This window comes from Accipiter gentilis, chromosome 5, assembly GCF_929443795.1.
Source record: "Accipiter gentilis chromosome 5, bAccGen1.1, whole genome shotgun sequence".
Lineage (NCBI taxonomy): Eukaryota > Metazoa > Chordata > Aves > Accipitriformes > Accipitridae > Astur > Astur gentilis.
Window position 1 is genome coordinate 10,083,289 of NC_064884.1, and position 27,269 is coordinate 10,110,557.

The 27,269-nt window shown below is 46.7% G+C and overlaps 1 protein-coding gene across 1 annotated transcript; it reads right to left on the reverse strand.

The window, feature by feature from the left end:
* Nucleotides 1-9,928: 9,928 nt before the first annotated feature.
* Nucleotides 9,929-26,936, reverse strand: BUB1 (BUB1 mitotic checkpoint serine/threonine kinase). Its single transcript, XM_049800980.1, has 24 exons — nt 26,831-26,936; nt 26,603-26,747; nt 26,032-26,228; nt 24,982-25,022; nt 24,608-24,714; nt 23,144-23,193; nt 22,837-23,027; nt 21,437-21,603; nt 20,751-21,085; nt 19,801-19,853; nt 19,135-19,272; nt 18,017-18,112; nt 17,271-17,361; nt 16,786-16,867; nt 15,933-16,113; nt 15,301-15,379; nt 14,570-14,784; nt 13,901-14,041; nt 13,139-13,254; nt 11,631-11,792; nt 11,272-11,429; nt 11,001-11,178; nt 10,650-10,756; nt 9,929-10,209 (listed from the first exon to the last, which is right to left on the reverse strand). Exons 2-24 carry the CDS (start codon nt 26,741-26,743, stop codon nt 10,014-10,016), a joined length of 3,222 nt encoding a protein of 1,073 aa, XP_049656937.1. The 5' UTR covers nt 26,744-26,747; nt 26,831-26,936; the 3' UTR covers nt 9,929-10,013.
* Nucleotides 26,937-27,269: the final 333 nt, after the last annotated feature.

A 27,269-nucleotide genomic window follows, 5' to 3' on the forward strand; every position in this document is an offset into this window, starting at 1 on the left:
CGCCACACAGCGCGCGCGTGTCACGTGCGCACCGCCCCCTCCCTCCACTCCCTCCCTCCCTCCCTCCACACCCCGTAGTACGTACGCACGCACGCGTGCTCGGTGCACACGCACCTTTGCGCGCCCCTTGCACGCGCGGCGGCCCACCCACCCCCCACACACACACCCACCCACCCCCTTTACGCCCGAGGGCGCGTTGGGCGCGTTAGGCGCGCCGGCGCGCGGCCCCGGGCACACGCGCCTGCCCCGCGGACACACGCGCGCTACGCACGCACGCCCGCACGCAGCCCCTTGCACGCACATGCGTTACACACGCCTGCGCGCAGCCCCTTGCACACGTGCTGCCCCTTGCACGCACACGCGATACACACTCCTGCACGCAGCCCCTTGCACGCACACGCGTTACACACTCCTGCAGGCTGCCCCTTGCACACGCACTGCCCCTTGCACACGCACTGTGCTCCCCCGCACCCTTTAAAGAGCGCCCTCCTTGCACCCTACAAACACCCCACTCCTTGCACCGCCTGGTGCACACCCCTGCACCGCACACCGCCTCCCACTGCAGCCCTTGCACTGCGTGCACGCACGTGTGCACACGCACGCACCCCCACCACCACCACTGCCACCCCCTGCTCCCCACCTCGGCGTGAGGCTGTGGGTCCTTGTGGTGCCGGTGTCCCGGGGCAGGAGGGATGCCAGCGGCCCCCGGCAATCGGTGTCAGCCTGGCAGCACCCAATTTTACCGTGGAAAAAAAAAAAAAAAAAAAAAAAAAAAAAACAAGAAAAAAAAACACAACAAAACCCCAAACCCCGGCAGCCTCATTTACGATATGTTTTGCATGAACAATCACAATATTATTTTGTGGTGACTAACGCAAACCCGCGCCCTGCCAGCCGGGAGCTGCCGACCACAGCTTCCTCCGGCCCCATCGCCCGCGCCGGGGAGGGCGGCCGGGCCTCCCGCGGGCGCTGGAGCCCCCAGTCCCCGACCCCCGAGCCCACGGGCGAAGCTGGGGGCCGCTCCCACCCGCGCGGCGCGGGGGGACACGGCCAGGGCTGGTTCTACGGCGCAGGGAGGTGACCGGGGCCACGCGGCTCCATCGCCCGCCTCTGCTCCCGCAGGTCCATCGTGCTGGCGGATGGCCCGGGACGGGGGACGGAGGCTCCGAATAACTGGCTGGAAGAGGGGGACGGCGCGGGAGGCTGGGGGGGAGCACCCCGGGGCACCCCAGCGTGGCGCGGGGATGGGAGCCGGTGCGTTCTTTGAGCGGCGGCAGCAGCGTCGCCGGCTGGTGGATAAACCCCCAGCACGGTGCAGAGGAAGGACCCGGCTCAGCCGCCCCCGGAGCTGAGCGTTGCTGATGGAGCAGCTGCTGGGGCGGCCCATGGGGGGCCCCCCCCAGCCCATCCCGCCCAGCGTCACCGGCCCAAAAGCCGGGGGACTCTTCTCTCCGGCCAACGCCTCGCCTTTCAACGCCTCGCCCCCCAGCTACCGTGCAAACGTTGACTCGTGCGTGAAGCCTGAGGCCGGCGCTGGCGTCCGTTTTGACATCCAGCCCTCGCGTGAGTCAATAAACGCCGTTATAAAAAAAACACAGATGGCCGACACTTTTGCTCACTCCTGGGGCGGCTGGTGCCGTTCGCCTTCCCCCGCTGCAAGGGAGGGAATTTTATCGGGGAAATGAAAGTAAGCCCCGGCAAAAGCCCCGGGAGCCCCGGCGAAGCAGCCCGGCTCGCAGTGGCGGGCGAGGTGAGCCGGCCGAGATCTCGGCGAGCAGCCCGTGACGCCTGGGGACATCTTGTCCCCCAGCTGCCGCTGCAAGGGTGTGCCTTTATCAGCCCCGGCCGGGGCTCCCCTGCCCTGCCATCGCCACCGAGGCCACCGGCGCCGAGACGGGCTGCAGAGGATGACCCCGCTGCAAACCTTTGGGGAACCGGCTCTGTCTCCCCCTCCCCGGGCCTCGGAGGGGCTCATTAGCCCAAACGCCTCCTCCTCGCCACTGGTGGGGTCACACGCCGCCCAAGCGCCCGGATGATGAATGTGTGCTCCCAGCTTTCGGGGTGACCCTGCCCTGCGTGATGAATGCCGCTCCATCCGCTGGCGCCGGCAGCTCTCTGCCACCGGTGAGAGCTGGGGAGAGCGCCGTAATTTCTCTAGGCGGGTGGCAAAACTGGTTCAGAGAGAGGCGGGAAGGCGGCTCCGGCTCCCAAAAGTTTGCGCTGGGGTTGTAGCCCATCCCTTGCAGGACATGCCAGGGCTGAAATCCCCCTGCCCGGCCCCAAAACCAGCCCCGCACGTGGCTGATGTGCAAAAGCCCGGGACGGTCCGACACGTTGATCTCGCCCGTTGCCGGAGAATCCCTGGCTGCCCTCCCGGCAGCAGCCCCGGCTCTGGAGGCTCTGTGCCTATCCCCTTGCTGCCACTCCGACAGGATGGGAAAGAAAAGGACCTGTGAATGTTTGTGCGGGAAAAAATAATTTGGGAAAACTCATGTGGGAAAAATTTGAAGGCAGGGACCAGCAGCAGAAGGGAAAGGTTCAAGGGTCCCTCCTGCCGGCGAGGCAGCACCATCGCCTTTCCACATCGGGGTCCCATCGGCGAGGCAGAAGCCAGGCTGAAAATTAGGCTTGTGCCTCCTTTCCTGGCCCTCCGGCAGCAGCACCCACGGCACAGAGCCAGCATGACTCTGCGAGGGACCACCTGCTTCCCGAGCACTTCCCCTCGGATCTGGGAGCCACCCGAGGCTTCGCCCCTCCATCGGGGACTGCAGAGCATCCCGGGGGCTCCCGGCCCTGTGGCAGAGCGAGGGGGGGGGGGGGGGGGTGTCACTTGCGGGGGCACCAGGGCTGCTGGGGGTCACACGGCCGGCAGGCAGATGCTGTGTCTATTTTCTCCTTGTTCTTTTTGGTTTCTGTGTGGGTGGCTCATGTGAACAGAAAGGTGATGGGGAAAGTGCTATGCAAGAACAGTCTGTCCTTTCAAACACCTAAATTTAAGCCGGTGATTGCGGTGCGTTTGCAGGGCTCACGCGTGCCCAAGATTTTTTGGAGGGCCACAACAGCCGCCGGCTTCACCCCCTCTTTCTCCAAGCGCATTTTTCCCCCGTGAATCACGGCACCAGCCTCCTGGAACAAATCTGTTTCGACTTTGTCCTCGTTCCTATTGTTGTGAACCATCTAAGAGGTATTTGCACCGAAGCCACATCCCAAAGGTCATCTAATTTTTGGCAGTCCAGCGCGGCACTCGTCAGTGGACGTGGATGGAGAGAGGTGGAGTTTGCAAACCGTTCTTTCGCTGCCGCCTCGGTCCCCGGAGCATCCATCCCCCAGCCCCTCGGGGACGCCGGGTCGGGGATGCCACATCTCAGCCCTCGTCCTACGGCACCGGCACACGCTAACGGCCAATTAGCAAAACTCCCCTTGGACCCGCTGGCATCCGCGTTGCGGAGATGCCACCAGCCCTAGTGGCACTTTCTTGTCTCCCAAATGGAAATTAGAAGGGAGAAATTAGAGGGGAGGCAGAGAGGGATGAATAATGAGGACGGCGGAGATCCCATGCCACGTGGCATCCCGGTCCCCCAGCGATGGCCAGCACTGGCCAGCTGCGTCTCCCACCAGCCCTCCCTCTGTGCTCTCCCAGCAGACCGTCACTGCCACCGGGAAGCATGTGGGGACGAGGGATGGAGGAAAGGAGATGGTGCCCGGCTGGGGAGGAAGGACCCCTGATGCTGCTGGCACAGCCCCAGCAGGCTAAAAAAACCCCTGGTATCGTGACGAAAAACCCCCAAAACAACACACACCACCCCCACCCCCCCCCCCCGACAAGCAGCTGCTCAGCAAACCCGTTTTTAACTATACAACACACCAACGGAAAAAAATGACGACTACTTCTTCTTCTCCAACCCATTGTGATAAATGTTATTTCACTCAGCGCTGGCAGATAAAATCAAGTTTAAGCCACATGCCTTAAATACGAGTTTTTATCTGAGCCAGGTTTGGAGCCTGACCTTTACCGCGGCGCGGTGCCACGCTCTCTGCTGAGCACCGCCAGCTTTCAGCCCCAGGAGCGCGGGAGCAGACACAGCACCCGAGGTGCCTCCAAGGTGGCACGGGGGCCAGGGAAGAAGAAAGAGGAAGGAGAGGAGGAGGTTTTCCTGGCCGGGGACCCAAGGGAGACCTGGAGGGGCTCGGGGATGGACGGGCTGCCCGGCGGAGCGGGACGAGCGGGAGGCACACGTGGGTTACGGCAGCCTGCGCCGGGGCAGGCAGCTGGGCACAGATGTGGTGAGAGCAGCCATGGGACGTGCACAGAGCTGCCACCGGGCTCAGACACCTGCGGGTGACGTCACCAGCGCCGAAAAGCCCCGAACCCTGCCCATCCCAACCCCTCTCCCAACCAAAGGGTGGCTCTGTTGGAGTGACCGGGCAATTGCCTTCCCTGCACCTTGGGTCCACATCCTCCGTGCTGGGCAGGGACCGGGGTCTTCCACACCCCAGGTGAGCAATGAGCCACTGAATTAAAAAAACAAAACAAACAAAATAGAACCATTACTCCTCCACCCGCTTGCTCCCTGGCCCTAGTCGCTACTCTGAACATGCAAAGGTTATATATATATATATTAAAAAAATAGGGTGGGTTTTTTAAAAAATACATATATATGTTTGAGAAAGAAACACCTAAACCATCTCTACGCGGGATGTCACTATTCTTCACCTGTCCGCAGTGGTGATGGTGATGTGGTGACGGACCAAGGGACGGTCCCTCAGCAGCACCAGCCTCTTCTGGAGACAGTGGTGGCTGAGAACTGTCCCGTTGTGACTCAAGTTGTCCCTGGGCCAGGGCTGGGGCATCCCCCGGGGGGCTGTCACTTTGATTCATTGCTGGCCCAAGTTAATTTGTTACCCAATTAATAGTTATTTCCAGGTAAGTGAAGTTATTTGTTGTCCCTAATGGGCTCAGTGACGTTGCCTTGGGTGACTTTAATGCCTTGCCTCTATGGGAACCAGGACCGCTGCTTCGTTAGCGTGCATCTAACTAACTAGTGAGGTGCCTGCAACTTTGAACAACCTCAAACATTTTTTTAATGCCTTAAAAACCGCAGTTAAGAAATTTGGCCTCTGCCGAGCGCTGGTGGAGAGGTGTTGCCAGCAGGACAGGCTCGGCCAGGGCTACTTGGGGATGGGTTGCCACCAGCGAGGGATGGAGGATCTGGGAGAGAGCAAGCCCCAGACCCCGACTCGCCACCAAGGCAAAGGGTAAAAAGTGAGTAAACTTGGGTTTTCTGCAGAAGAAAAAGCAAGCCACCCACGCACCAGGAAATCTCTCCTCTCCGTGTGGGTGGTGGAGGCCCCAAGATGAGTTATCTCTAAAGGACGACTCTGGGGATACCTAGAGATTTTCATCAGCGTGGATTCAGTGTGCGCCGAGGAGGAAATATCACCATCGCCAGCTGGGGCTTTGGGTTTTTGTGTTGTTGTTTTTTTCTAAGCTCTTTTTTAGCAGCTCATTCTAAAATCGGTTAGAAAATAGGACCCTCCACCCCGCCCAGGTGGTCTTATCGTGGACCCATTCCCATGGCCGTCACGCCACCCAGCCCCTCTTTACCCTTTATCTGTCCTGCTTCCCCATAGGATGCTTGTGCAAGGGGATGGTAGGAACAGGTGCCTGGTGCAGGGGTTTCTCTTTAAGGCTATTTAATGGAAAATAACAGGGCACGGGCAGCCTGAACCTGACCCTGCACCAGCATGGACAGGCAGCATCCCTTCAGCCATTCCCACCAGCTACCGCATCTCAGACCTCCGCTCCTCTCCGGGGCTCAGCTATAATGATTTGTAGCAAAACCAAGAGCCCAGAACAATAAAATCAAGGTGATTACAAACAAAAATCCCACTTGGTGCATCCTCAGAGCTCACACCCATGCCCGGCTTCCCTGCGATGCTCTTAGCCATTGAGCAGGAGCAGTGCTTGCAGGCAGATGGGATGCTTGCCAAGCAAAGAGGGATGCACGGCAAGTTATAGTTAGCACCTATCTACCATATATAACGATGTGAAACTCCTACACCCACGCGAGCTCCTTCTCCCTTTGCAGGGGGGCTGACATTTAAGCTGCAGAACCTCCCGCCCGGCTGGCAGCACAGCTGGCAGGGACATACCTGTTCCACAGCTGCAGCCGAAATAAAAATCACTACCCAAAGGTGAAGCAGGCAGAAATTAGCATTAATTAGGGGCAAACACGTGGGTAAAAATTCCATTGTGCTCATAACGCAGCATCATGCGCTGCTCCAAAAAGTGCTCCGCACGTGCGGAGCACTTTTTGGAGCAGCGCATGATGCTGCGTTATGAGCAGAGGAAGTAAATATATATATATATAAAAACTTGAGCCTCGCAGACATTTTTGCTTGGATGGAGAACAGCTGGCTCCAGCTCAGCTTGTAAGAAAATTAAACGAAGGAAGAAGGGGGAAAGAAAAAGCAACCCGAGCCCTGAATGTTTATATTTCTACCAGCTACAAGGAGGTTTCTCCAGCTGATCTGCCTCAGGGTGCAACTTGCTACAGCTGACTTGTTAACCAGCTGCATCGTATCAAACCTGAAGGCTTCTCCATATGCCACAGAAAGCCTAACAAGAGGCAAAGGAGGCTGCACTAAAGGGTAATCTGAGAGTTATTTGCCATAAAGGCAGGTAGAGGCGCCCCAGCTGCAAGGAGATGCTCCCTGCTGCTGGAAGGAAACATCCCACGTTGCTGCATGACATGGGAAAGGTTTGCCCAAAGCAAGGAAGGAGCAGTGCTGCCAGGTCTCTCGAAACTGCAGGCAGGCGGACAGGCAGCTGCGGAGCCTGAGCACACAGCACCGCATCCTAAGGGGAGGCATAGGTCTGGGGCCAGTTTGCTGCCAGCAGCAGGGAGAAGAGCAAGAGCCTGACGCGAGACCCGGGAGAAGATAAACAGCGTAACAGCAAATTACCCAAAATGACACATTCGGTGGGGTCAACGCCCCTCCCGCTGATACAGGCTTTTGTACAGTGCAGTTGGATTTTTGAAAACAACCAAAGAAGCGGTTCCAGTACTTCTGCAGGCAGAGCAGCCCGAGATTCCAGCTCGCTGTGCAGCCGTCTTCCCCTCTGCGGCCCCCGAGCCAGAACAGCAAACCCTCCAAAAACCAAGCCCATCGGTCGCTGCTTGCGGTGAGCCTGGCATCCCTGCCCTTCCTCAGCATCCAGGGCTGTAGCAGCTGGCCTGGGCTTAGCTTACCTACCCAACTGCCAGCCCTTTTTCAAGTTGAACAATGTAAGCAGAAGAAAAATAACCCTGAAATACAGTGAGATTTATGAAAGTCTGTTGTTTGTCTCCCTCCTGTGGATAGATGCACAAATAAAATTAATGCCCTCACCTCCCCCTGGGCCTCTGCTGATAAAACATCCTTTTTTCTATTTGTTTCACAGGATTATAAACCAGGGCACTGCATGAATATGACTGTGAGCAGCATGAGGATAATGGTATCCCACAGGCTGCAAACTCCTCTGGAGCCCCTCCGAAGCACGCCGCTGTCAGAGCGCTCTCGGCTTCTCAGTAGATTAAGTCTGCACATCACTCGCATGCAATTTGAGTGAGGAGGATTTACAGGCAGCAAAGCCAAGCTGACAAAGTCGAAATGCTGTATATTTGCATGCTGCACACAGATTGAGCACTAACTTCCCCATGCAGTGCTGCTGGTTCTCCTCTCCTCCGTACGTTATCTTCTTTCCAAATTACCCCAGGTCCCATAACTTCTGGTTATGGCTCCCCATTTTATCCATCCACAGGGAGGAGGAAGGTCTCTGTGCTGGGATCGTCCCAGCAATCCTGGTTGCTCAGCAGCATGCTGCACCACCAGCCATCCATTATTCACCATTTGTAAGGCATTAATGCAGAGCACCCCCCAGCCTGCGAGGAGCTAAGCCCCATACTTATTTATTCCCTGAGACTGATCGATCAGCAGCCACAATAAGCTGCAGTGCCAATTTTGGGCAAGCAGCCACAGGAGCACCTGCCACTGGCAGCCCCAGCTCCCTGGCACATACCACTGGCACAGCTCCTCCCCAGATGGGGCAGCTGGGGAGATTTTGCCACCAAATGGAAGTCCCAGAAGAGGGTGAAGGCAGGTCAGGTCCAGGTAGGAAGCCCTCCAAAGCGATCGCAGTTGTGACTCCAGAGAAAAAGTCACACAGACTAGTTATAGCAGCACATCTCAGCTTAGCAATACTGAAGGATGAAAGAAAAAAAAAACAACAACTTGCTCCATGGCAAAGGGAGCTTGAGAGGTGCCATCCACTCTTCATGGTACCTATCAGCCATGTCCACCTACTCTCGGTATCCTTTTAAATGTTCAGCTGCAAGAATAAACACAGCAAGCACGTTTTGCTTTGAAGCAAGGCAAGCAGAGGAAACCTCCACCTGAGAGGTTTGCTTTGTGTGAGTCAACGGGGATGTTGCTCTGAAGAAGCAATGTCCGTTCTCAGCTGAGAGAGCACAGCCTTTCCTCCCAAGTCAAGGAACACAGACCAGTACAGACGCTGCTGTGGAGCTGGTGTGTTCCAAGTGCCGGCTAGATTTCTTTGGAGTTTGTATAATTCAGGTAATTCAAGTTATTTTGACATTTAACATTTGACAAAACAGCTATAAAGCCAAGCCAAGTTCATGCAAACTCAAGTTTGTGACTTGCATATGCAGCAACGATTCAGCATGCTGGTCTATGGCGGCTGTAATTAAGAAACATAAAAACAGATAAAAAAGAATAGGGAACACTTTTAAAGGAACTCTTTCCTGGCATTTTCCCAGAGTATTTTCTAAATATTCTGCCAGAATAAAGGAAAACAAAACATAACAACTAACAGAAAACCACCATTTTGATTCCAGTCAGGAGAGACACTTGCCTCTTGATTTCCCTCTCATCTCTAATAATTGTGTTGTGCTGGTCAGAAGTGAACATAACACAGGCAGCAAGTGTGACTTCAGTCCTATCCAATCTAAATCTAACCTGTGAACCTGTTTGTTTCAGCCCAGAAGCTCCTAAGAGCAAGGGTAGAGGGGGAGGGGCTGTGAATGTAGGAGCCCCAAACCTCAAAGAACTGCAATAGCAGCCCTCTGAGTGCTGTTGCTCATCTGCACATTCGTCTCATCACAGACTCAGAACAGCGTTTCCTCATATTCATCAATTATCTGCAGTGGCTTTTTTGGGAGAAGAGAGACCTACAGAAAACCTGTCCTCCTTACACACACTGACAACGGGTTTTTCCCTGATCAGGTGTAGAAAGCTATATGAGTTCACACTCTTGTAGCCCACATTACATACATGCTGTTTCACTTCCAAATGCTCTCTTCACTTCTCTTTGAAGAGATACGGCAGTCTTCCACAGTGGTGGAGTCTCAGTCTGGAATTACATTCCCATTTCCAACAACTCACTCTTCCCCAAAGGCTCTGTTCACCATTTTTCATGTTGGGAAAATGAATCCTCAACACCTCACATATGCTTTACATTTCCAAAATCAGGCTGCCCTTCACCTGGCTGGACTGCATTTATCACCTGTACACTTCCTAGCCTCTATACGAGAGCTAAGGGCTGCCAGCGTAGTTGGTCTGAACGCAGCATTGACCTTGCTTTCAGGTCAGAGCCGCAGAGTTCCCAAGGTCCCTTCGACATGAATGCCTCGATGAACTTTTTCAAAAATCCCAGGGGAGGTTGAAAGCAATTACTTCATCTGTACACTACTTCTCACCAGCTTCTTTTCCCCTTTAGAAACATGCAATATTATGACAACTGTCTACAGTCTCCAGCATGCCCTTGCCTCCCAGACTGGACAAGTTAAATTAACAAGTAACGTTAGCGTAATTTTTTTCCACAAAGGCACAGAAAGATGAAAGTTATCATTCCTGAAGTTAACCCCAATAACATTTATTTTTAAAACGAGTTATTACAAAAAGATTTCACATCAACAAAATGACAGTGCTCAGCAACTGTGCAAACTAAAGGCTTATTTTCGTGACCGTTTGTGTTCTATGAGCAACACAACAAGTCTGTTCCGAAGGAACTTTATTTCCTTTGCATACAACCTGCAAAATAAGTCCTTCAGCCTTTTGCGCAAAACTCCTAGAGAAGGCAGGCTGTGGCAGTTGGGGATGTTTAGCATGCTCTCAAAGAACTCTTTCCACAGGTCAGCATTGGCAAGCCTGCAAAGGAACAAGAATGCATCAAAATAATTTCTAAATTCAAGCTGTTAAAATACTGTTTCCCATATCTACCCTGCTCCCTCCCCCAGTCAGAGGCTGGAGTAGCTGCAGACATCGCTGTAACACAAGGCAGCTTCCGTTGTGGTGTGCTGCTTAGTGAACCGGTGGGATTTTTCCTCATTAGTTGTTGTTTCCTCTTTCCAGGCAGCAAGTAGCTGAGGATGCCGTGCAATTCACCACGTGCACTGGTGATCCGGTGCTTAAGTCAGTGAATTCTATAAAGCATTTCCCATGCACTGAACACCCACAGGTTTTATGGCATCAAGAAACGCATGCAAGCAACGCTGAAAGTTGTACAGAAACTAACCTCAAACAAGCCCGGTACTAATGACGCATCTTTCTAGACAAGGGAAGGTTTTGAAAACATTTTTGACACCAACCTTCTGAAGGCTCCCTCAGGCTTCCAGATACCGTTTTCATTCTTCACTTGCATGTAGGTACCAAAGAGCATGCAGTAGACTGTTGCTGCAATGCCAAAGTAGTCTGTCTAAACAAAGCATTAAAAAGTTTCATATTAAAAACCTATCGAGACCACTAAAAATTAGCTTAAAAACACTTTGTGGAGCCAACAGGGCAAGCTCTGTAAGAAGAGGGTTCAGGACTGCATTTTTAAAGCAATGAGCTGAAGCTAGAACTCTAATGCAAAAGTCTAATATTTCTATACTCCATTTATTCAAGCCAGACGCATGCAGTAAGCTCCAAACATTCAGGCTGTCTATGCAATCTCATACCTGGTAGTTCCACGGTTTCTGTGTCAGCATTTCAATACACTGAAATCCAGACGTTTCACACTTTGCAGTAAATGCTGTTCCTTCAGGAAAGAGTTTCATGTCTATACTCTGGCCCAAGTCAATGAGTGTCAAGCCATGAGAGAGACCATCTATGTCACATGTATCATTGTCCAGAAACCTTCAACCATGACAACAAGAAGTGATCACATTAGTATCAAGGCTATGATATCATGATATGCTGGCATCTCAGGTAGCAAAAGTAAATACTGGCCTTTCTCCAAGTATGAAATTGTCAGGTTTAATGTCACCATGAATGATTTTGCAGCTGTGGAGCTCTTCCACCATATAAAGAATTTTTACAGCAAAGTAGACTACGAGGGCTTGAGGCATCACCTTTTCAGGAAGCCTTTTGTAAATGTTTATGGCATTCTGTAAACGAAAAGATAGCAAAGAACCATCAGCTATGCAGAAACAACTTGATACAGATTACAAGTCCATGTTGATAAACACAGAATATGTTCACAGTGAAGGTCCATAAAGTGGGGAGTAGAGGAGATATCTGAATATTGTAATGTGATAGCACTCCAGAAAGAATATAGATGATCCAGAGCACAAGCTGATCACACTTACCAGCAATGTTCCGTAGTTGTAGAGCTCACCAACCAAAATGCTTCCATTTTGAAAGAAATGAGCTGAATAAAAGTGGATGTAGAGATGGTGTATACTTGGATTGAGCCTTTCTACCAGTTGCGTTGCTATATAGAACTCCCAAGGGTTGGCAGGCTTCTGGACCTGATACCAAAAAGTTAATTTACTAGGAAAAAAAAAATCTATCAGCATTAAAAGCAGAAGTTCTTCTCAAGTTGTTTTTTTTGTTGTTGTTGTTTTTTAATGGCAGACTAGGCATTTTTCCTCTTGACCAAATAGAATACTTGTATCTACAGCAATTAACCTCAGGTCGATACACTTAATGATTAATCCTCTTGAATAAATACTTCAGTTACACACCACAATTCCATTCTGGCTTATACACTCTTTTGTGTTATTTAAAATGTCAGCCTTTCTGCAACATTGATGTTTCTGCTGGCAACAGACACTTTGTGTAAGACAGAAGGCTTTTGAAGTCAAAACAAGAAAACCTTTCCAATTCCTTTCCCTCCTATTACCCCCACTACGTTGAATACCTGATGCTCAGAAAAAAACCCAACAAAAAACTTAAGCCACCTTGACATACTAGAAAGCTCTCAGTTAAGGTGTTAACAAGTTTGGGGTTTTTTTTCTGAAAAATTAAATGTTGCAGAGGAGAGCCATAAAAAGGTTCCAAAAATAGATCTCATGTGGAAAAGCTAAGGGTGTGTGTATGTCAACTCAATCACATAAGCATGTTTCATCCAGACTGTAGTAACTGTACATGTCCCCTCTCAGCCAGCAGCAGATGCAGGGGCGCATGACCTAGTACAACCCTCTTGGGCTAAGCTGACCTCACAGTTGCACAGACTTTCCTTTTGGCAGTGGTTCTGATGTAAACACATGCTATCATCTGTTGCTCATTCCTGCACTGAAGCAGCCTGGAAGAAGATAGGGCAGAGCAGAGAGGGAGCCACACAACCTACAAGCACCATCAAGACAAGTGTGTTTATTAATAAACTGCAATAGAGAGTTATCACCCAGCAAAGTCTATGCAATAGCCAGCTGCCACCAAACAGGCTGGCTGCACAAAGTGCAAAAATGCTTGTGGAAAGCTAGTGGGCATGTATCTGGAACAAGGAGTGGCCCCAATTTTATCATCAATCTACACATATTTTTATTTGCTGTGGACTAAGAACACTCACACAAGTAGCTGCCTTTGTTCAGTGGAGAAAGACAGCCTGGCTGTAGCTCTTACTCCTTACTTAGGATACTTGTGACTATTTTGTAAAGATGAAGAGGCAAGTCAAGTTAAGAGGATAAAAAACATCCCATGTAGAGTGAATCAGACATCACGGCACTCAACCTGAACAAGGCTTTGAGGATAGACCAATATGCTTTACTTCATATTTATAGATAAGAAAACTCAGCAGAATCCACCCAGGGTAGGTAATATTACTATAAGACTCATGAATTTTCCAGCAGAGCTATTCTGAATCAACACTACTTACCTTGAATGTTACTTTCTGATTGTTTCTAGGGTTACTTGCATCCAGAATGGAAGCCTGATAGACTTGAGCAAAAGCTCCCTCTCCAACCAAGCAGTCCACATGGAATGAGCTGGAACCTTTAAGAGATTAACAACATTAAGTCCTGCTTGCAAACTTCACAGAAGAGACATCACTACTCCAAAAGAAAAGAAAAAAAAAAAGGGAAAAAAGAAAAAAATCACCAGCCTATATCAGTTGTTGCTTCAACCCTAGTGCTAGTCTTTCTTTACAAGTCTCTTCTTCCTAGGCAGCCTTTCCATAGAAGAGAGCCTGTACTCACTCTTGAGAACAAGAGTGCTGTGAAGTGCCACACACTAAAAATCAGTGTTTCTGTTTTAGTCTGACTCCCTGGAAGTAATCAAATTCCAAAGTGCATTCCTTGAAAAAGTAAACACTAATTTTTAAGTCATACAAGTATGTTGCAATTAACTGTCATACGGATTTTGTTGACACAGGATGGCTCCTGTTCTATACTAAGTTTGAGAGTTGTGTCACAGATTACTAGGAGAGGAAAACTAGGAAAATTCCCTACTCAGAATGCCTAATCAAAAATCCTTATGCTATAAAAGACAAAAATGCCCCAGGTCTAATTTCAAATCTGAGGTTTAATCTGGAAGCTATCTGGGTATACATGCAAGCAAACTGAATTAGAAAAATAGTTCAGAGGTTCCCAGAAAAACTTCAAGAAATCCTTTAAAGTGAAATATTTTAAGTAGCTCTTACCCAGTGGGAATTCAGCCTTCAGTTTGATGGACGGAAGAGTAGATTTCCATTCAAAGTAGTTGGCATAGGTGTGGAGTGGTTTAGGAAGCTCTGATAAGAATTTGCAAATTAATTCTTTATCCCAAGGGTTCTCAACAAGGACTTCATGGAAAGAAGAAAAATATTTAAGCTATAAGAAAACCATAATTTCAAAAGGGTAACACAATCTTATACTTGAATGAGTGTCACTGATTTAAAAAAACAAACAAAACAACCCACAACACAAAAATCAGAGAGGGGTAAGTTAAGTATTCCTTAATTTTGACAAACCAGCTTTTATACCTATGCCTTCCATTAAAGTTGCCCAGAAATTTTTTTTTAATCACAAGTTGAAAACAGATGTTTCTGAAATATATATACTATTTGAGCCTCAACTAGCAAAGAACCCTTAGGTGCTCCCAAGTACTCCTGTACTTCTGAATATCTTTGGCATCATGTAATACAGTTACAACCCACACTTGTCCTTCCTTACATCACTTGTACATATGCAGCAATCTCCTTGCAGAAGCCACAAGACAGTTTGCTTACTGCAGTGACCACTTTCATGTTGGAACAAAGCACTGCTGCAAGAACACGACGCTGCTCCGGTCTCAGACTTGACAGAAGAAAACTGTAGGCAATGCTCTGTACCTGCAGGTCTAACACTCCAGGCTGTCCTGTCCTGGCCAGCACCAGACAGCTTTTCATGGGAAACTTTGTCCACCCCAACAGATGAGGAATATTCAGTTCTGGTCGTGGCAGTCTGCTCCTGTAATCTTTGAGAAGCAGCTGTAGCAATTCCTTGAATTCCATTTCCTTGTTTCAAGACATTTCCTTGGAGCTCTCCTTGTTCTGCAAGAGCAGGGCTACATATTTAAAACAAAATTTTATTAATTGACAGTACTGCCATGGTATTTTTGCATCTTCAGTAAGCAAATGTGTCAAATGTCTGTGCTTGCAACCTTGGCTATAGCCAACAAAGATGAATAAAATGGACATTTCTTAAGAAAATAAGATTTGGTCGTATCATGTTACCCATAGTCTAATAACTTTCAAGTTCATCGGCCAACAAGTTCAGCCAATATTGAAAAGAAATCAGTAGTTTTACATACACAGCCATTAAAACTGTCTGGACAGTTAACTTTCAATTTAAACGTATCAGAAAACTTAAGTCATAGGAGCATTTTTGGGGCATTATCACCATACCCAGGTTCATTTAACACCACACAGTGCTGAGATGTATGCTAAGCAGTCAGACAAATACGTCAGCTCTAGATTACTTCAAAAACTTGCAACGAGAGCAGTATAGCAGACCTGCCTGCTCTGGCATAGCTTTGCCCAGCACTCTCAAGCCTTGAAAATCTCAGCAAGTCACGACATACCTTAGCTTCTTAGTTTTTGTCTGCTTGTGCAGTTCTTCAGAAAACTCCAAATCCATTTGTGACAAGTCATCCCCATAGGCTGAACAAAGGGAATAGCAACAATAGAAAATGTTTATTCTCCCCAAAGGCAAGCACATTTAGAGTATTCTTACCAAGACAAGAAGGTTAAGTCGCACTGCAGCTGTGAAAGCTGCTAAGGTATCACAAAAGCTAGAACTGAATAAGCCTATTTTAAAATATGTAAGTAAAGACAACAGTTTGATTTCTTTAGGGAGTGTATTTGAGACTAAAGAGGAGCAGACAAGCATAAAGGTGCCCCCAGAAGAAGAAGGTGCTAGGACTTCAGTCAATTTTTTGACTATTTATAACCCCTTGGAACAGTTCAGAATAGCAGTTTGACAGCACAGTCAAAGCTTCTCTTATCCCCCAATTAAAAATTCTTGGAACCTTATGCACCGGGTCAGCCCACACTCCCAGCTGCTGTTCTGCAAGGCATGCGTACTTGGAAGTGGCAGCAGTGGGAGCCATACCTATGCGGTATTCGGCCAGGCCTGCGATGTAACCAGGGCACAGAAATGGAGTTACGTAGTACTGAATTAGATGCTCTCAACCTCAAATATTCGTTATTTTACCTTTGTTGCCCAAAGCTTGTCGCGGATGTGCTGACAGGTAATTAAATGGTGTTGATACAAGCTGGGCAGCTCGTGCAAAGTCTCTTGTGTTGTTTGGACTGGGACCTAAAGTTTTAGTATTACTTGGTACATTCCACACTGTATAATCATCCCTCAAGAACTCTGGTGTCCCTGTTTCATCCTAGATGGGAAAAAAAATGTGAAGATTTAAAACTAAGCCATCAAAACTACCCTGCCAGAGCTGCACTGTAACCTACCAGCAGCCTCTGCAGTCAGTTTCGATAATGGTGAACCTGCATGTGCCAACTTACAATATTAAAAAAATAAAGGAATGTCAATATAACCTAAATCACAGGTTTACATAGTTTTGTATCAGACCTGAATGTTGGCAATAATAAATACTACAGCAAAATGTTAGACAATAAAAAATTGCTATAAGTGTCTGAAAAAGCCCATCTCATTACATGGTGACCATGTAATCCAAGCAGCCTAAAGTTTTATGGATCTCCTTGGCTATGAAAACTGTTAGGTGGTTATTAGAACATTAAGTGCCCCTTGCTCCCTCTTCCTCCCTCAAACAGATGCCAAATCCACACATCAACTGCAGTACGATTTGTTCTAGGGATAGAGATCTCTACTGTCAAGTTCCTGGAAGTTTTGTGAAAATTAACAACTAAAAGTTCATCCCATTGGCAGGAAATGGGAAAGGGTATCTAGACATCAGCTAGGTATCATTCATAAGAATACTGAAGGATTGGGATAGAACAAAGGTAAATACAACCACCTCCGATATCCCCTATAACTACGTAACCCATTTTCAAGGCTAATCCTTGCAATAAGACCAAACACTCACTTCTGTACTTGCTGTACAGTCAGTCAAGGGACGTTCTCCAGTAGTTCTGGGCTCTTCTGGCTTGTTTTTATGCTGTGGGATCCTGACAAAACAGGTAGTTTAGAATAGCTTTTCCCCAGAAACTTTCCCAGGCAGACTGACTGTAACAAAAACCTGTTGGTTTTAATTTTTATTTTGTAAAATTTGTTTAAAGAATCCCATTTGCAGATACTTAGAGAAGTTGCAGTAGCTCAAAGAAACAAGCTATCCACAGTTTTCCAGAAAAATTAAGCATCTCGAACACACTATCCAAACAGGAAAGTTGCGCAATTCCACAGAGAAGCAACTACAACTTTCTCATGCCACTTCCACACAGCTGCTAGTGATTGTATTCAAACCAATCCTGATACTGCAAATACAGTCACAGCAAAATTACATGTAATAGAATCAATCCTATATGTAATTCTTAATAAACTGAACTCAGCTGTTATTTTTTTCCTCCTTACCCACTGTTCTCTTTTTCATTCTCATCTTCAAAGATAGAAAATGCAGGCATAACAGGGGCAATGACATTAGTTTTCAGGCTTCCATCAGGCTCTTAAAAATAAGAGATAACCAATATTATCTTCACCCAATAATGATTATATATACAGTCACATTTTCACCCCTAACCAGACAACTGATGGTCATGGCTGCATCTAGCTAGACCAGGTGCATCCTCAGAATTGCCACTCAAATCATGTCTCCTTTTGGAAATGGGGAAGATACTTCCATCTCAAAACCAAGACTGGCCAGAGTACAGAAGCCTTCTTGGCTGCATCTGACCGGTTGTGAAATATCTTTTGCAAGCCACTGCTACTGCCTGGTTTTCAGACAACTTTAACTGTTACAATAAGGTGGCAATTCAGAGACTAAAACCCAGCCTGCAAAATGTTGTAGAAAAAGCTTTACTCATATGAAGTACCAGCTGTGGCCTTTTCAAAGTTAGGTTTTAAATACCAGAGAAGTCTCTAGGGAGAAGCAACATGTCCAATGAACACATTAATAGGCTTGCTAACAGTAAAGTGCTTCTGCTGTTCTCAGACTGTGTATCAAAATTTGGAACTTGTCATTAAATTAAATTATCAGGAAAGTTGCTTCTTCACACCTACTCAAACAACTACTTATCTCAAAATTATCAGGACTCATGGGAGGGGTAAATGGGAAATAAAGGAGTGAAGTATAATGGACCAAAAAAATAAATAGTACATACCACTTTTTCTGCAAAAGACTTCAAATTGCTCCTCGCTCTCTTCAAGAGTAGATGGTTCAGGCAAGATGGGTGTTTGAAACATATCCATGAGAAATCCTAAGAAACCAAACCAAAACAAACCCCACAGGAATATCACTCCCAGTAAAAGAAATTTTCAGGAGTTATTCCATTGTGTAGTAGTCAAATGCCAATTATTTATAGTATTCTTATAATTTATCAAATGCCAATAACCAATTATTCCTTCATATTGCATTTAAACACTTCAGACAACTGAACAAACACAGGAAGATCTGACTTGGCCAACACATACTTGCTGGTGCCATGGCCTTTTTTCCCCCCCCCCAGTTCTTCTCCAAGATGAGATTTAAAAGTTCTCCTAAAGGAGCAAATTCTCCTTTATCTTCTTAGATATTTGGAAAACTAATGAATATCACAAGGGTTTTTTCATTCATTATTTTTACAGATACATATTCAGCTGCAGCAGCTTGCTACATGGTAGCAGTTAATGGGCTTACTGTCAAAACAGAAGAACATCGCAGAAGAGTACAAAAGGGATAAAACAGCATCAGGATATTATTACTCCACATCTGACATCAGAAACAACTGCAATTTCCCTTTTAGTATTTTGAAAAAGCAATGCTTAGAATTGACAATGTCTGTTAAATAATCAAAGACCTTTTGCATAAGTCACCCTTGTTTCAGCTTTGGGGGAAGCTTAACATCAACCAGAGTTGACTTACTAACTTCCTAATGTTCTTCCACATTAGTCTGTTGTAGGTCTTCATCTCGGAAACAGGAGTCCCTGACAGTACTGACAAGAGCAGCTCAGAGAACATGCTGCCCAAAGAAGCCTGGCAGGTGTATCAGCAGTGACTTATCTGGCAGTTTACAGGATGTGGCTGCTGGGATGTTATTAAAGCATCTGTTTCTGGTCAAAAGTTTTGGGTCATCCAGAAAATTGCAAAGGAAGAGTACCAATTTAATTTTACTTTCCTCTTTGATTGAATGGTGCACATGCCCATCACTAGATAGCCTCCTTGTATATTTGGCTCCACTAAAATCACCAGGCAAGATCCCATTAACTCCAGTGAAACTAGCATGTTATTCCAGACGCTTACCCAATGCTTCCTTCGTATGAACTGTAGGTGAAGGTTGCACTTTGAAAGGTGTTGCCTGCATTGCTCCTCTCAGCGAGGTGTTTGGGGTAGCTTGAGAAGCATTTCCAGAAGCAAAGGAAGAATTTCCAACTCTAGATGCTAGAAAAGAGCACAGCAAGATCATTTCTGAAGTAGCCTGGGATTGTTTATTAACATTTCGGTAGCTAGCAAAGCATTAGTGAGAAAAGTACACAAGATGAGTAGCAAAATGACAACCCAGAATTTTGGGGAAAGCAGATTTTGACTTGTTCAGAGATCTGCTTGGCAGGCTCCCAAGGGAGACTGCCCTGAAAGGCAAGAGGGACCTTGGACAGCTGGGTGGCCCCTGAAGACTCCATCTTCAATTCACAGGAGCAACCCATTCTGTCACAGAGAGTCAAGCAGGCAGGAAGCCAGCACGGACAAACAGTCCTCCCGACCCAGCTCAAACAAAAAGGAGTTACACAGAAGGTGGAAACAGGGACTGGCTCCATGGAAGGGATATAGGGACACTGCCCAAACATGCAGGGATGGAGTTAGGAAAGTAAAAAAGCTTAGCTAGGGTTGGAACTAGCCGTATGCTATTGATCCCCAGCCAGTAACAGTGATACCAATAGCACTAGTCTTTATCAAAACTGGGCTTACTACCTTCTTTCATGTCCACAGAAGTAGTTAGTCTACCAGCTTTCTTGTTAGGGTGCCTTCAAAGGAAAGATTAAGAACATTAGCTTGAAATAAAAGCTATTTATTTAAATTCCAGCTTCAGGTCAGAACTTAGCAGTACTGCACTCTAAGCAGTATGGAGGCCTTTCCCAGCCTAGAACACAGGAAACATCCTAGAGAGACAACAACTAGTTATCCTATGTTTTTCTCCCATGAATGACTCTTTTTAGTCACACAAACGAAGCAAGTGAGAGATCCTTTAGAATATTATTAGAAACTGCCCCCCCCCCCCCCCCCCGAAAGTTTCTCACACAGTTGCCAATAGGTATAAAACCTGAAGGGCAGCAGAGTCCTTTAAAAAAGGTTAAAATGCAGGCATCAAATACTTTTTGGATACAGTTTGCCTCCAAATAACTTCATAATATGAGTGAATAACAACTGGTTCCATTTCCTCTTGTTGGCCAAGCCTACTCACTCAGCCATGCTTGTCTGCCAACCTAGGTTTCTCCCTCTGCCCCTGAATTTTGTTTCCTGTGCTAGCCAAGTCACAGAAGCAAGAGTACAGAAGATAAATGCAAGTGCTTTTTTCTTCTCTGGAGACCTCTGTGGCCAAGATGTAACATATGGGATCTGCATGCACTAAGCATATCCTGTTTATTTCAGGCATGCCAGGGACAGCAATACTGAATAATTACTTCAGTTACACACTGAATTTCCTCTTAGTTATTAAAACTACAACACAGGGTTAAAGGAATTAAAAACTGAAATGAGGACTGTAAGTTCGATCTATGTCTAAATATTGGTTTCCACAAGCTACTTCAGATTTCTTTTCAGAAGAGAAAGAGACTTTTTTTTTTTAGTTAATTCTCAGCTGAAGTGTAGATACTGAAGACTGCACAATTTGCAGAGCCAAGAATTAGCCTGTTTATACGTACTGTTCTCCAGTGCTCCAGTTAAGAGCTGCATCAGGATGTGCCCCTTCCTGAGCTGCAATATTATCAAATGGAGGGTGTAACAAACTGTTCTGGAGTTCTCCAAGCTCTAGCCGAGTTTTGACTGCATCCTTCTTATGTGTTACTTCCCACATGGAGGTTGATGTCATCTGGTGGCCAGCGGGTTTCACTGACTGCAGTGTAAGAGCAGTGGATGATAAAGTACTTGATTGAGGCTGGTCTGGCACCAGACGTTGGGCATTTTGCAGATCTGAACTTTGACAAGATGCCATCCAGTTCTGCTGTAGAGCTGCATGGGGTGTCACATGTGGATGCACCTTCAGAGATGAGAAATGATCTTTTACACTCAAACACCCCCCTAAAAGTATAGCCATTGCCATTTTCCCTTTTATTTCTGCAGAACTAGAATGATTTTTCATGCAGAAAAGACCTTTCATATGCAACTAAAAGTAAATTGCGGAGAAGCAAAACCAAACTTTTCGGTTTAAGAATTAAAATATATGTCATGAAGTATTTAAAGTTATGCCAGGTATCTATACTAGTCAGGCACTGCAGCCTGAACATCCAGACCTGGTTAACAATCTCCTCTGGTTGCTGTCTAAAGGATGGTTAAATTTTGTGAGATAAGTTCATGAAGACTGCTCCTATTGATCACAGTACATACTTACCACTGTCTTACTTGGTTCAGCTGATGATGTAGATGCTGGTGCTGGTTCCAGTCTAGTTTCCTCCAAACTTTTGGTGAGCTGGGTGAGCTGCTCCAGCTTCTGCTGCAGGGCTTGCAGTTCAAGGACAGCTGACTCTTTTTTCCTTATGGAGTCTCTCTCTTCTTCTTCTAAGGATTAAACAATGTTATTAAGTGAAACAGTTAATCAGTATCTAAATGAGTTTCTCAACACAGTGACTACAAGCTACTTGAATTTTAAAATTTTAAATATATGTAGTCTGTGCAACTGCAGGATGACACTAGGATCTAGAGGCATAAGTTTGGGAGAAGCAGGTATTTCCCACAGGACTCAGTGTCTAACCTCTCAGTCCTGATCCCTCAAGGGAGGGCCACACAACACTATCTCAGCACTGGCCTGGCAACCAGCAGCAGCCCTCATTGCCTTTTAGTTCACAGGCTAGTCTACCTCTCAGCTGGTGTGCACTTGTGCTGCCAGACTCAACCACTTGTTTTAAAAATGCATTAGCATCTTTCCTCCCACTGAACCTCTCTCCCTTTTCGACTGACTACAATTTATCCATTTCTTCCTTTACCCAATGAGATAAGTAATTCTTTCATCCAGCAACATCCCCTGGCAATTTTCCCCCCCTCCTGTAAATGGTCAGATACACAACTAACTTGCTTCTGAGCAGCTGCTCTTTATTTGCACTCAGTTTTGGTTTTGCTTCCCTAGGACTTATCTGTTTGAAAACCCACCTGCTTTTTCTCCAAAATGTCATCCTTCAGCAAATAAAAGTATTAACTCTAATGACAAACTTTTCCTTGAGACCATCCCAGCTACAAGCATGCCATCGCTGACTATACAAGGGGCATCCCACAGCTGCATTTGCCAAGGCCAGGTGAAGATGGAGTGCTGCTCTCTTAGCTGCAGCATGCCTTTAATTGACTTGGACAAACTGTGGCATCATACGTAAGCGTGTGACAGTTTAAAGCATACTGTGGGCTCTTTCTGATTAAGCCTACCAATAGGAACCAAGACACTCTCTATCTTGAATTACAGGTGGCAGAGAGCCACAGCTAGAGCTCACATCAGGGTAGCTAATACAGATCAGAGTTGCTCACACTTTCCTCCTGTTTCCTCAGAGGGAACACCACTGTGACAACCTAGGTTTCAAAAGACAAACCCAAGGGATGAGCTTAAACAGTAAATATCGATGTCAGTCATGTGGCATCTTACCCGATGCTTCCAAGGTCACCCCACCCTGTTTCTATATTGGGATGCCAACTTGGGCTTTGAGAAAGTTTTCAGGCTTCAGTAGAGAGGTTCAAAAGAATGAATGCAGCCAAGTATTAGTTTTTCAAGAATATTTCTGAAATAGCTAGATGGAAAGAGAAGAATACCCCATTCTTGCTGTCTTCTGAGGCGCTCGTATTTCTTGAAGTATCTCTTGGCTCTTAGCTCCTCAAATGAAAGTTCAGACCCTTCACATATGAGTAGGTTTTTGTCATACATTGCAACCTGCTCACATTCAACAACAGTGGATGATGACTTAGGGAGAACTTCAGATTTGGAGATGTAAGTAACATACTTTCTGTGAGGGAAAATAAGAAAAAGTTCTATTCAAGTTTATTGGATTTATTCTGTGAGCATGTTAATTTTCCTACAGTGTGACTTTTAAAAAAAAAAAAAACCAACCCAAAAACTTACACTTCTTTTCCACCAGAAGAGCAGGACTGAGTACCAGCAGAATCAGGACCCTAACGCAGGACAGGGGAAATAAAAAATGAGAAAGAAAGAATTCCAATATTATAGTTAACCACCCATTTTGACAAGACCAGCAACCACAAAGCCCCTAATATTTAATTCTAATTGAAGAGATGACAATTCAGACCATGTGCATGGCAAGAACAGTTCAGAAAGAGAGCCCTACAAGTCATCAGAGCCTGAGGAAGTTCATCCTGAAGAATTAACCATATAACAGTTTGCTGTCTTCTCTGAGAGCTTTTGGCAGACAAACAAGATCCCAGAGAACTGAGACAGACGTAGTTCTGGAAACTGCAGTCCAGAAGGACACTGGGACTAGTTGAACAGGTAATTTCTATTCCAAAAAACAGGAGCATAAGTTACAGATCACTTGGGTTTGTTAAGAACAGACTGGATGGCCCTACCCAATTTCTTTCTTTGACAAGCTATCCAACCTCAGGGCTAAGGAACAGGCAGTAAGTTTTAAGCTCTGTTCCATCATCCAAGATATCTTTCAGTGTTTGCAGGCAATATCAAACTGAAAGAGTCATGAGCACTTTAGAAAACAGGACCAAGTTAAGAAAGGTTACATCAGTTTCCCACCCATAATCTTTCAGTCTTTAATTTCACCCCCTGTTCACCTTTCATCTGACTGTGCCAGAAAGACTGTGAAGAACTGTAACTAGCTTTGCCAAACCTCAGAAGAACAAGAGTGCTGCGTTCTGGTACTCAGCTGAGTTACAAGAAGTATAGTTTCCTTTTTTTGTTGTTTTATTGTGGGGAAGGGGTGAAGTAAGATGACTACAGGGTGACAGGATTTGGACTGTAAAGTTACCTCAAGATCTCCATGAAGTATGAACAGAACCCTCAGCTGGAACTTGCTAGAGACAAGCTAACTTGGCAAGCTACAGAGGGGCTCATGAACTATGATAAAGTGAGCTCCTAGTCATTTCCCAGCTCAACAGACTGACTTCTATAAGAAGCTACCATCCCACTGAGGACCAGCCCGGAAACTTCTCTTCTTCTTCTGGCATTATCTTCTATTAATTCCTAGAGAGGGTATTTAAGAAGTAACTTGAATTTCACCAAAATTCAGTGTCAGCATCTCCCTAGAAGCATGACTGGCACAGAATCTATTGATAACATTATTCCTCCAAAGAATGCTAACCAGCTGGATGGATTGCTCTTTGCCTGTGGTTCTGGAAACATGTCAAGTGTCTCAAAAGTGTGTCCCAATGCTTCCCAGTTGAGACATTTCTATGAAGATGTGATGCTTACAGCATAAAAACATCAGTAACATTTTTGAGCTCCATCAGATGTAGTTAATATATTTTATCTTTCTTATTCAGTCAAGCTCATCAATCTAAACTTTATGTGAGGGCTCCACATTTTTCCCACAACATCTAAGTGGCTTATTAAGTCATTTACCTGATTTTTGCAAGTGTACACTGGGTCATCAAGATTTGAAACACCTTTTCGCGGAGCCATTTGATTTGCAGCATGAGAAGTTTGAAGTGGCTTTATAACAGCAGCACCTGGGACAGATAATATAGGTCTGCATTAATGAGTAGAAATAATTTTCTCATTTATGAACTTCTATTAACTTTAAGCATTGGAAAATTAATACCTCATTTTGAATACACGCTCCTTAAGAATTTTAAATATGGCCAGGAAAATGGGGGTGGGGAATAAATATCGGTTGCTACACAAAAATTACTTTCTTCACTGACAAAATTCACTGATTGAGGTAAAAGATTCATCTAATTGAGCTACAGCTCACAGGCAGATATCTTTAGCCTCACCTTGCAAAGGAGGATTCTGAGGATCATAATTCTGCAGCCAGCTGAATTGCAAGAAATGTCAGTTATTATCAGTAAGTCACCTTTCCCTCATTCCTCCCTCCTCCCCAGGAACATTTGATTTCCTTGTACAGTCATCATGCTATGAAATGTAACATTAAAAAATGTGAGTTACTTACAGGACACTTATTACTGTATACGGACACATCCTGTTAGCTTCACACTCACAAAATAAAAAAAGCCTCCAATAGGCAACAGTATATGGAAGCTGGGTTCTTGTTTTTTCATCACCAGAGGGAACACATACCATCACGATAAGCACCAATTCTAGTGCTTCCAACAGCTCTAGTGCTAAACTCCAACAGACACCCGCTCTCAGCTACATATTGTGTGGTAAGCACAAGAAACTGGATATATGTTATTATTGTCAACATATCCCCAAGGTGAACTAAAAAGTCCAGCTCAGATCAGGAACTGATGTTTGATTTCACTGCAGTTCCAGCTATGGCCACAAACCAAAATCAAAGAGGTTGCAAAACATGCAGCAGCTGAAGTACGCATTCAACTGACAGTGTCAATAGAAGCACAGGCAGCTATAGGGTGAGCTACAGCCAGTTAATACACTCTGGAAAGCATACAGATGTCCCTAACTTGAAAAGCCAGGTGTTATGAGCATGGCCAAATTGCTTGATCTTCCAAGGAATTAAGCTATCACACAGTATTTCCAAGGTAGGCTGCCTGAAGCAGGCCAGGCTATGCATCTTTATAGTTTGGATCAACTTAACAGAAAACAGACAGGAAATGAATCAATTAAGGAGGTTTCTTTCTGGGCCCTACATCACTGAAGACACGCTGCTACAGTTTTTCTCAATACACCCAACAAATATTGAATGGTGAAGAATTACTGTTAAGCTTATGCCTGCCTTTAACAAAAATAATTGTTAGTCTACCTCTGCTACAGCACAGGACATATGCACACAAGAAAAAAAAAAAAAACAGCAAAAAAAGTACGCTACCTGAATAGCTCAACACGTAAAAGACAATCAGAATTACCAGTACAGTTGTTGCAGGCTCTCTTGTGGCTGTGCCTGGTTGTGAAGTGCTTTTTGAAGGACAGCTCCTGCACACTGCACATTGCCTTCCTTTACAAGCTGCTGAGCCCAAGCAACATAGAAGTTAGATGCCTTTGCACCAATTCCCTCTCCATATAGGTAGTCAAAATACAGGCAAGGAGAAGTGATGAACTCTGCCTGAATAAGAGAAAGATGCAGAAGCCATAGGCACTTTCAAAAAGATCCAGGGAAGTTGCAGGCAAAAACCCAATAACGATTTATTAGTTACCATGACAGAAAAGCATTCTTTTCTAAAGGTAAAACCAGTTGGTAGATAAGATACCTCTCACAAGCTAAACAGCTTAATAACACAGCTTCAAAAAAATATGCTATCCTTCAGCAAGACTGAAAAGCTCTCAGAGCTCCTGCAGAGAGCAGTACATCTGAATTCCACACCACATCCCTGTGGGCTACTTTTCCTCCCACAGCTCTCTGCAGTCACAGAACTACAGAACGGTGGGACGACTTTAATTTTTTAGGATCGCTTAATTACCCCAAAACCATGTACCTACCAGCTTAATGCAGTAGTTAACAAATCTTGGATCTTGGTGGTACCTCTTGTCACTCACGAACACCTTCACAAGCTGCTCCAGGAGACCGGGCAACCGGTTTTGTTTTTCTTGAAGGGGGAGACATCCTTCCACCCACTGCATGTACCTGAAACAACACACTCAAGCAAGTTACAGCCCTGCCGTGCCACCAGCAGCGACGCCGACACCCGAGCCAGGGGGCGGGCTGACCTGTCCCACGGCTCCAGCGGGTCACTCCCTTGGTAGTTCCGTATCTGAGCCTCGTAGCTCCTGCAAGGCAAAAGGCAGGTCAGGCGGCCGCCTCAGCCCTGCCCGGGACGGGTTAAGGCCCCTCAACACCCCCACAGCTCCGGCGGGCAAAGGCCGAGCCCTGCACCCCACCCTCTCCCCTACGCACCTCGGCCCTGGCGCCCGCCCCAGCACAGGTCCGGGTGGTCCCGGTGCCCTCCCGGCACACGGCGGCGGCCGCCGGAACCGGCCCGGCCCGGCCCGGCCCGTCCCGTCCTCCCAGCCCGGCCCCGGTGCCCCCGCTCACCGCGCAGCCCCCTCCATGGCCGCCCGACCCGCCCGCTCGCCTCAACCGCTGACCGACGGTTCAAACCCGCCGCGCAAGCGCGCCGCGACCCCGCACCGCCTTCCCATTGGCCAC